Source organism: Coffea arabica, chromosome 7e (genome assembly GCF_036785885.1).
Source record: "Coffea arabica cultivar ET-39 chromosome 7e, Coffea Arabica ET-39 HiFi, whole genome shotgun sequence".
NCBI classification, from domain to species: domain Eukaryota; kingdom Viridiplantae; phylum Streptophyta; class Magnoliopsida; order Gentianales; family Rubiaceae; genus Coffea; species Coffea arabica.
This window is the reverse complement of record NC_092323.1, coordinates 38,985,894-38,996,919: the sequence shown is the minus strand read 5'-3', so window position 1 is coordinate 38,996,919 and position 11,026 is coordinate 38,985,894. Positions and strand designations below refer to the sequence as shown.

At 34.8% G+C, this 11,026-nt stretch overlaps 1 protein-coding gene across 1 annotated transcript; it reads right to left on the bottom strand.

The window, feature by feature from the left end:
- Positions 1-523: 523 nt before the first annotated feature.
- Positions 524-10,700, bottom strand: LOC113701022 (uncharacterized). Its single transcript, XM_027221466.2, has 6 exons — positions 10,320-10,700; positions 7,661-7,714; positions 4,425-4,498; positions 2,650-2,767; positions 2,519-2,577; positions 524-880 (listed from the first exon to the last, which is right to left on the bottom strand). The coding sequence occupies exons 1-6, from the start codon at positions 10,455-10,457 to the stop codon at positions 802-804; spliced, it is 522 nt and encodes a 173-aa protein (XP_027077267.1). The 5' UTR covers positions 10,458-10,700; the 3' UTR covers positions 524-801.
- Between the last annotated feature and the right edge of the window lie 326 nt (positions 10,701-11,026).

Below are 11,026 nucleotides of genomic sequence, written 5' to 3'. Positions count from 1 at the left end.
TTCTCTCAACATTATTCTTCCCCTATCAAATTTCTAATTATCTTTGGGGTTTAGTTTTAAACTTCGGATCAAAGCTTTCTCCGATCACAATCATTGTTGAGTGCTCAAAACTTCAAAATATTTTTTTTTTTTTTTAAAAAGTTCCTTTGAGATATTATTCAACTATCTTTTTATCACGTACAACTATTAAAAAATGGACATCCAAGCATTCAAATCATCAAACATGACTGGAATTGCGATTGAACCGTCATCAAATTTCTCAGTTGTAGCAAACTCAACTCGATTGAACGACTTGGTTCTATCAAAGTTAGCAGGTCACCGTCCAATTTAGAAGCTTATCTCAATTCAGTGGCAAGCTCATTGGGTCAATCTAGGAACCGCCAAGATTGGCTTGGTTTATGAACTACAACAGAGAGGATATCTATCTCATCAAGAAAAAATGATTAGGACCTATCAATGAACTGACAGAGACAATATACGCTTGACTAATAATATGTTCAATAGTAGAAAGTGCACGAACGGATTGTTGGACCAATAATGTAGTAGATATATAACTTCCTCAATATCCAATTTATCACAATAAAGATCACCTGGAAACTCAAAAGCAGTCTTATGAACAGAACATAGGTACATTCCCCAATAGCATCACCTCAAAAATATATACACGTCTGTGTCTTTCCATTGCTCTAGAACTGCCAAAGGATGCACTGAGATTTAAATTCTTGTTCTCATCAGTACAAGGGTAAGAGGTAGAAAGAGGTTTTGCAGGGACACAAAGAATGGCCACCAAAATATCTATCACTAAAATTCTGTGTCAAAGCAAGCCACCATAACTTTCGAAACCATCGATCTTGCAAAAGGGATATAACTCAAGCTGTACCTGCAAATACATCGTGACATGAGAATTTAGCCATAGAGTAAGGGTGAAGGGGTAGAACGCAAAATAACAATACTGCAGGGAAGTCATTATTGAGTTGTCTAGGAAAATGGAACATCTCGTGATGGGGACTGTGTACTCCAATATTGTGACTTTTAACTTTTTAAAGAAAACGTTGATGGTTTTATTGGTTCAATCAAAATGTTAAGCCGATCTTTTTCCTTGCCAAAATTGACTATAAATTCGATGTCCAAATGATTGACTTCATTCAGCTGCAGAAAAATCTAAAGAAAAAACCTGTCCCTTCTTCATTGCTCACAGTGATTCAACAAATACAACACCCTAACCGTCAACAAAGGCAATGATGGAATTGCACCCATAGTCTTTCTTATAGTGCTTAGCAGGTAATTTCCTGACAAACATTGCAGGTTGACGGACCAGGCTCTGAGAAATGGAGTCACAGTTGCTGTCTGCACCAGTTCTAATGAGAAGGCTGCATGCTTCGTAGTTATGATTGATTTAGGAAGTTCTTCACATTTTGATAACTACCTATTAATAGAAGTGGCTATATGGTTTGTAAAGCTCTTTTGAGTCTTTCTATCTTTGTATCTTACCATTATTTTTTTGTCCTCAGAATCCATCTTTTGGACAAAGCATATCGAATGTGAACATCAATATACTAGCACTCAATTTGATGAATCCTAACAATCAATAATGTATATTTTTTATCCCTAGTGACATCAGTATAGTTCTTTAGATTTATGCTGATTTATTTGTGACCAATGGAAGCTGGACCACAAGAAAGATTGAAATAAGATGCTGTGGTTTCAGTCTCTGACGTGGTTTCATTCTCTGCTACAGTTACCATGAGAACAGAAGAGGAGGCTGAAGGTCCATGAGGGGGGGAAAAAAAGAAGCTGATCAAGGCTTTTTCTTTTTGTTTTTCCCGTATTTTATGACTGAATAAAGTCAAGCTTTTGAACATCAAATTTATACTCAATTTGCTAAAGATGGACTTCACTACCATGTAAAGATCAATAAAGCCATCATATTTATTTAATTTCTCATAAAATTCACAACAGTTTTGAATCACCTAAGAAAATAGGATTTTTCAGGAATGGTAGGATTAGGATATCTCACGAGGAAAAGGATCTCTCTGAAAGATATGCTGGACAGTGACACTAAATTTGTTAGCTAGTAGCCCTTCATACTTAGAAACAAGGACTTGTGCAAATTACAATCTGATTTTAGCAAACAATTAAGTAAGGTGTAATGTCACCAAACTACTAGAGTAGACACGACCACTCTTTATTACTTCCTATACCCACTGATAAGCTAATTTGTTTCCTTTCTTCTATGTGATCTTGAAAAGTACAGGCCGAATATAGAACATTTGGGATATATCTTAAGACGATACACAAATTTGCAATCAAGCAATCCCTGTTGTGCTATATGACTAAAAGTGATTAAAGAAAGTTAATTAAACAAAATGATATCTAAGTTAATTATGCTTATCTACTGGTTACGGTTGAGGCCCAGGACTTAGCGATGTCCTATATTCAAATGCCCCTTCTCCCTCCCTGCTTCTTAAAATCCCACCACTCCCCTGCTAGGAGGGAAAAAAAGGATAATTATGCTTACCAAACAAGTGCACCAAACTCGAGCGAAATTGCCAAAAATGTCAACAGCTTGTTCCGCACCTATTGAAAGGAATAAAAGTTTACTCTATGTATGAATTCTTATAAGCAAGTGATATGTGTCAAGGCACTTACATATAATGCACAAAATAGAGAGACTATAATGCTGGCAAGATATATAGCTGTCGCATAAATGCGGACAGGATCAAGCATCATGGTTAGTTGCCGTTTGGGTCCTATAAGAAAAGCTGTGCTGCCATTCAAAAGATTAAATATCATCATCAGAAAAAGGATGTAAAATGAAACAGTGTTCATCTGCATTATGAAATAACAGAAAAGAATCTTTACTGAGGTCCTTGACAAAGGAAGTTAAAAAGTACCTTCAGGCCAGGAATGCAACACAATTTTTTGCATTAGTAAAAGAATAAGGAAGAAGAAGGCTGAGTAATATATCAAACTATACTTATCTTACCAAGCGTCCATTACTATTGAAAACACTTTAATGATAAAGCAAAGGGTAGTTGGTGATCCATGTTGATATTTCTACTATGGAATTTTTTAAGCCCATAAATTTGTGGAAGGTTGGTTGTCAAATCAACCATCCTGTTTCCTGACGTAAATATACCAGAAAGAAAATTCCATGTTGGCTTTTGCCTCAGAAAGGTCAATTTGGTCCAACATACTGTGCAAGAAATTGATGACTAAACACAGTTCTTGAAAATGCTAAATTTTATAAAACGAAAATTTTCTTATTTGGTGGCAAATTAATCAAGATCCACAGAACTTTTCAGATTTACAGGATTGTATAATGAAATTAATCTCAAGGCCACGCTTGCCTTAAAAATCCCCTGTTTAGAGCCCTATAGCCACAAGGAGTACCAACATGCACTAACAATTACAAACAAGACAATAAGATTTGAATGCCAATTTGTATGATCCAGGAATTGTTTGGTTTTGAAAGACTTAAGAGCTGAGGTAGGATTTATTTGAAGGCTGTGTTTGACCCAAAAAATCCCCTGTTTGGGGCCCTATACCCACATGGAGGATTGATATGCACTATTAATTACTGGACAAGACAATGAGATTTTAACATCAATTTGTGTGGATCAGGTCTTATTTGGGTTTAAAAGACTCGTGAGCTGAAGTAAGATTTCCTCAGCCAAATATTACCTCCAATGCAAATAACTCTCTGTAGAATTGACTTGAATAGTTTCATTACAAGATATGAAGGGGGAAGGTGAGCAGAGAAGACATTTTAGTCTTTGTCAATTGATTACCAAAGTCCTGTAAAGTAAGATCCGCTCAAACCGAGGGGGGGGGGGAGATGCAGATTACTCATAGGACAAAAGTTCCACGGTAGTTTTCTTTTTTTTTTTTGTTGGCGGGGGGGGGGGGGGGGGGGGGGGGGACTAAAGTTCCACAGAATTAGAATTTGTAAAAGTAAATTGTAGTCAATCAAGTTGCATCCTACTGAGTTTGATTATTTTCTATTATAGCCAGAGGCAAGGGGATATGAAGAAAAGTAGTAAGAACACTAATTTGCATAATCTACTTTCACTCCTAACAGATGTTTTATTTTTATATTTAAGTACAATACTTTTGTATTTTACACAAACAAAATCCAGAAATGCAGGAAGAACAGAGCAAATCAACCTAGACATACATATGAGGCAAATGAGATGGATGAATAAACTGAGAGCTTGAACAATGATGATAACAATACGTGTCTAAAACATCTTACAAACTGCAGCAGTAATAGTAAGGCTTCTAGGAAATGTAAACTTCTATCACTTCATGATGGCATTAAGTACTAATGATCATGATGTTGGAGATTAAATCATCTACTTCATATATTCTTCAAGACCAAATCATCATTCAAAAATCAGTGTGAATTTAAAAACTGAACAAACCTTCCTAGAGCAAGCAGATTGCCGAAGGAGAATGTTAGTCCAAATTTGATCGGATTGAAGAAAACAAGCATGGACTGTAAACAGAACATGACCAAATTAGTGCCTCTTGTTGTTTCTTTCTTAGTGATTAATAAGCCGTATTGCTGAAAGCTAAAGCTTCCCAGCTACAAGAGCAAAATAATCCTCAAGAAACTATTACATAGAACATATCAGGTTACAGCATGCACATATAGCCTATCAGATAATTGACACATCACCATGGACATCATAGCATTTTGATAAAAACCTTGAGGGATAGTTTCTGACAGTCATCCGTAACATAAATGCCACCAGGTATATAGTGGACAGGTTATATCCAACGAGAGCAAAGCAATCGGATAAGTAAAAAAATCGAGAATCTTTAACAAGTGGTACTCAGCCACCATGAAAGAGAACCATCTTGCAATCTCACACTCTGTTTTGAAACTCGGACCGGACCGGCCGGTCGAACCGGGAACCGGCCAAGTGTCCGGTCCGAGTCATGGTAAAAAACCGGAAATTTAAAGCCCGGTCAAAGCCGGTCAAAAACCGGGTTTGACCGGGAAAAAACCGGTTTTTCCGGTTCAATGGGCATTTTTAAAAAAAAAAACTCAATCTTTTCAATATTATGTTTTGGCCCACTAAATTGTTAAAACTTATTAATATACCTCAAATATTTCATACTTTATAAATATTGTCCTAAAATTTGATGTTATTTTTCAATTAAATTCATAATTTTAATTTTAAACTTGTTAATATTTATTAAATAACATAAATTGCTACTTGATTGTTCTAATTTCTTTGTATTTTCTTGGTAAATATATTTGAAACATCAAATATATATGAATATACCTTTATTAATATTAACATATTATTAGATATTTTATATATAATATTTTAATTTTTAAATAATTTTTATTTATGACGTCATCCGGTTCGACCCCTATCGACCCCCGGTCGAACCCATTGACCCCTGACCCCTGACCTCGGCCGAGTCGATACCCGGTCCGGTTCTAAAAACATAGATCTCACGTTGTTAAGATCACTCTTACTAAAATCCTTAGCATTACAGCATTTTTGCTAGAACACCAATGAGGTTTCCATGCCCATGAAGAGATCATGAATGTTGATCACGTACTTTTACATGATGAAGCAATTAAGTAAAACAGGAACACAAAATCCTAAATATATAACAAGAGTAAGTGTCAAGTTATAAGGCTAAAGGTCACCGCTAAAGCTTTCACATGGGGAAAAGAATAAGTCCAGGATGTAGGTTTCAAACACAGACATGTTTCGTTTTATTGGCCACAATGGACCAACCTGGAACAATGAAGAACCCATATACCATTTCTGAATTCCAATGAAACCGATTTCCCACCTTCCCAAGAAAGCACAATGAATAATAATTATGTTTTAATGGTAGGGCGAAGCGACCATGATACCTTCCTCAACATTGTACAAGAACTTTCCTTGAATAACAAGGTAAGCAAAGGGGATGAAGTTTCACAAAGTGACTCGAGTCACATTGGAAACCGTTTAGAAGATGTGATGGATCCAATTTATCTACGAGGCCCTCATGACTTGAAAGCTAAGCAATGGGAATTCTAAAGGTGGGGACAATTGATCAGGTCACTACAAACTTTTTTTGGTATGGTAGTCTATATAACCCTCATAAATTGATCAAAGTAATTTTATGAGATCATAGTGCATATTGATGGTGGACTGTGTATTGCATGCCATGACTTCAAGATGTTGAGGTAAATTGGATTTCAAGATGGACCAGAATTCCAGATAAAGCTTTGAGTTTCCCTCTTATGAAACAGCTTTAAGCTTCACACATTTTGTAACTGAGCTTTATCTTATTTTCCCTACAAAGATAATATATTTCTATTCTGCTAGCATTGAGCTAGAAATTTCCCTTCATTCCAGTACTTGGCACAAAATAATTTGCATGCTGTTTACCCAACTATGGTGAAGGTAAGGTCGGATATGCACCCTCTTGCTTTTATTCCAAACACTATCAGTTGCAATTGAGCTAGAACTTGGAAGTGAAAAAGCATCTTGAACCACATGTGTGCAAAGAAATTTGTAGTTACAATTCTCCAGGCAACACTGAGAACAAACTGTCTGTGAAATCTGTACAATATAAAAGTCACTAAAAGCCAGAGTATCTTGTAGGGTCTAAAAAGTCGCAATAAATTTTAAGTTGATAGCCAATTTGTAAGAATCAGGGGTGTGAGAAATTCTTTTAGTCAATGCCACAGACAATATATAGATTCATTAAAAAGTCAATTACTTGAGAACTCCTTGAAGGATTCAATCATTGATAACACCAAGAAGCATACAAAAATAGGCATAATGTTTTCCTTTTGGAGATCAAGATTAATCACTAGTGAACATTGCAAGTTTCTTCATATATTAAAGTAATTAGATCATTTTTGCATTTTCACGTGTTATATTTGATTCTGAAATACTTAATTTCCACAAAACTATAATCCAGGAAAAATACAAAAACAATAAATAAAAACTCAAGGTAGTCATGGCATTAAGCATCCAGAACCCTGAACCACCCCAACACACACACCCCCCCTCCCCCACCAAAAAAATCTTCACTTCTTTGGTGTACCAATTGGCCAGTTTGCTTTGTACATGGAAAATGTTCTAGGTGTCGACTCCCATCTCTTGCACAATCTTTACATTGCAGAAAATTCCCCTTCTTAGGTTCAAAATCCTTTGGGTAAAATACTTTGGCACGATATTTCTCCAATACTTTAACTTCATTATCCAATCCCAAGACAAGCTAGATTACAGAATTAAATTGTTACTAAGATATTTGTTAGCCTATTCACATCCATTTTGGAAAGGAAATTCTTCACAACTACTTAGTGGACCCATTCATCAATGTAATTCTGGTAAATAAAAGCTCTGGCCAGAAGCTCTTAAAATAATCAAGTTTATAGGATGTGGAGAGGAAGGTATACTATTTAAAAAGCAATAATTTGCAGCTAGTAAAAGACAAACTAACTGGTAACATACTAGTAGAACTTTCAAATACAAGTTTTTTGATCAGATGAGTAGACCAAGTGTCTTGCAATTACTTCAGAAAACCCATTCTGCTCGATTACCATCAATGCCAGGTGAAAAGCACATGGAAACACATGAAAAGAACTAAAGCAAATGTATCAAAAAAGAAAAGTATGATGAAAGCTGAAACATACCAAGAGTGTACAAGTGATTCCAACAGCCAAGCATATGACAAAACCATAAAGCCTCTGTTGAGATATGCAAACAAAAAATTATCAATCAGAGCTACTAAAAAAGACAATGAAAATCTACAATTTGCGACTGGATATCTGTAAGAAAAAGCTAACTATGAGTAAAAACAATGAAACAAAATTTCCAACATGTTAAAACTCACCCATCTACTAGAGATTCCAAACATTTGTGCACATGTCTGTGGAATATAAGTCTTAAGTAGAGATGCATTAAGTTTATCAACTCAGTGAAAAAGATGCCTCCAACCTTACATAGTTAGTACTATTTATTCAGGGGGTTCACAAAGGCAATGAATAGTTGGTCCTGTTTCATGTAATAAATCATGATTTTTCACTCAAAACCCTGATGTATAGGGCATTCATGAAATATTTCTTTCACAATAATTCCCAAAATAAAAATAGCATTCATCAAATCTTTCTTTCACAATAATTATAAAATAAAAATTTTTAAGAAATGTATTTATTAATTAAGTGTAAGTTTGAGCAATGTATGTGCTTCATTTTCGAATGTCAAAAGGAGAGAAGTATTAACAAAAACAGGATAGTTGCATTCTCCAAAAACCTAACAAGTTCTATGAACCAAAAACTCTTAAGAAAATGAGCATCCTAAATCTTCTACAAATTAGAACATAATAATTAAGATATTATAATCTCCAGTGACTAAAAGATCCTGAAAGGTCAAATTCATCAAGACTTAGTTCCTGAGTTAAAATTTTTTAAACCCAACATGATTGTTGATGAGAAGAATCATTCATAGTTTTATCATCAGAGAGAAGATTTGCATGTAAACATTTTATACTTTCACTGTAATAGGTCATATGATTTAAGAAGCTTCAAATACAGACTGCTGCAGGAACCTTAAAATCAGATAAAATGATAAGCAGAACCATTTCCTGAAATAATTCCAAATAGTTGGAAGACCAACTAAACAATGTCTAGGTTTCCTTACCAATTTTTGATACAGTACAATAATTAGATCAATAACTTTTATGCCAACTATGAAAATTAGCATAAGTGCTGGTAAGTGATTATATTCTTAAAAGTACAGAGAGTTAGCAAAGTTATTGCCGTAACGATTGAAATGGAGTACAATAACTGATCAAAGTTCCTTGGCCACTAAAGTTAACAAAGCGAAGGCACTCCAACTGAATTACACAGAAAAAAGAATTGGACAAAAAATAATCTCTCTGTTTAGCAAATTTCGTGCCGTGACACAAACTTGATTTGGCCCTCTCCTTCCCTAGTGTATAAACTTGTTACAAAATCATCCATCTGCAACACTGTTTTGAAGGTATCCCTGCTTCGCATCTATGTTCTTTTCAATAGTTCCTCTTTGTAATATTCCAAGAAATTTTAGCTAGGATCTTTCTTCTACATTTTTATTCCCTCATTTTATTCCCTCTTCAAATGGCCCCAAACATATGTGTTTTTTTATATATTGATAAATAAAAAAGCTAGCCAGTAACTACTGCTACAATCATCAAATGAAAGTGCATTGGCAACTTTAATGTGCAACAGGACTCGAATTGGAGGCTCTGGTTGCTGTTTTGCTAGTTCCATATAGACTCAAAATGCAAACTTTTTGATATATCAGGATGGTGAGATTAGATTCAAATCAAGTAGTTCCCACCAAACCTTTTACTTGGTCAAACAGAGATAACATAACAATGATTATATTTACAAAGCATACTAGCATTTGTTATGAAATGAATGTATAGACACATTTAGACCTTTGTTTCCTATAAATGTACTTCTAAGCCTCTTCATCTGGGTTTAATTTTGCAACTAGCAAAACAGTGACTATATTTCATGCAGCCCCGAGGCAGCAATGTTTGGGTACCATGCTTGAGGCCCATCCAAAGCTCCATCAAATCAACAATCCTCAGAAGTTCCAACTTGGCTCACTGAAATCCTACGTCAATTAATTAGCAAGGCATCCAGCATCCAAGAACTCTAGTGCCTACCAAGTGTTACAGTTATTGAATTTGAAGTTACATCTCAAACTAGACACTGATGGATTCCAACTCCTTGGACATCTACAGATTTTGTCCTCAGTGGTTGCATATTTTGTTCTATATTCACAACATTATTGAGACTAGAAAATATAAGCACGGAAGTCATACTGCAGAATCCCAATAATCAGTAGCTTTGACTTTCATACAAGCCATTTTGTCATCCTTTGAGCAAATTATTCAGCAGAAATCCTTAATCCACATGTCATTTTCAACTTTGAACTTCCAAATTTTCACACCATCTAAAGAGTACAAAAGGCATTAGTGACAATTATAAATAACTAAACTGGTAAACTGACAGTCACAAAAGATAACATTAGAAAATATAGAAAAAATAACATCCAAGGAAAATTTTAAAAAAAAAAAAGAAAAAGAAATTGACAGCTCTAACTAATTCCAGAAACAAAATCAAGTGTACGACATGTTTTTACTGGTACAACGACTGAATCAAGGTGCAGAATTGCTGCAATGTTAAAGAATGACAAATCAAAACTGCTTTGCACCATAAATCATCAATGTCCAGAAAAAAATCCTCAATTATTTCAAGAAAACCCCAAATTAAGAAAAAAGATAAAGTAACAGAACAATACCTGTTTAGTGGACAAAGTACAATTACGATTGAAATCTTCCAAAAAAGATGAATCTTCAGCATCTGGTGAAGATTCCTCATCAACTTCCATCCCCACTAGGATTTTCATCTTCTCGAACGCCACATTCATTTTCTCCATTGTTTTTCTATCTCACCCAAAAAACCACTTTTCAGAAAGTTTTTTCGTCGAAGGTAGGGGGCCTAAGTATGATGATGGAGTTTGTCTATCACGAGACGAAGAGCTTGCTTTAAGATTCAGTTTTTCTTAATGGGTTTGTTTACATTATTTTCTATTTTTTTCCTTAAAACCCTTGCTTTTCATTTTAACTTAAATCCTACTTCAAAACCTTTGGTCAAGTTTTAGGCCAAAGCGAGTCGATCTCCTAGCTCGAGCTAGCTTTTGTTTGACCTCACCATTTTTTTTTTTTTTAATATAAGTTTGAGAACTTGAACCTGAAACCTCTTGCTTACACTTCCTCCCTCCGTACCATCCAATCCATCTCTCTTCCGACCTCACCTTGATATTTCTTTTAGCTTATTTGAGTTAAAATTTAAACTTTAACCAGTATAATCTTATTGAGTTTAAGCGGTATAAATTAACATTTTGATATTAAATATTCATTGGGCATCTTACATATGTGTGTATATATGAGACTCGACTAAATTGAATGAATTTCTTGAACATTATAGATATATGCTTGAATTTGA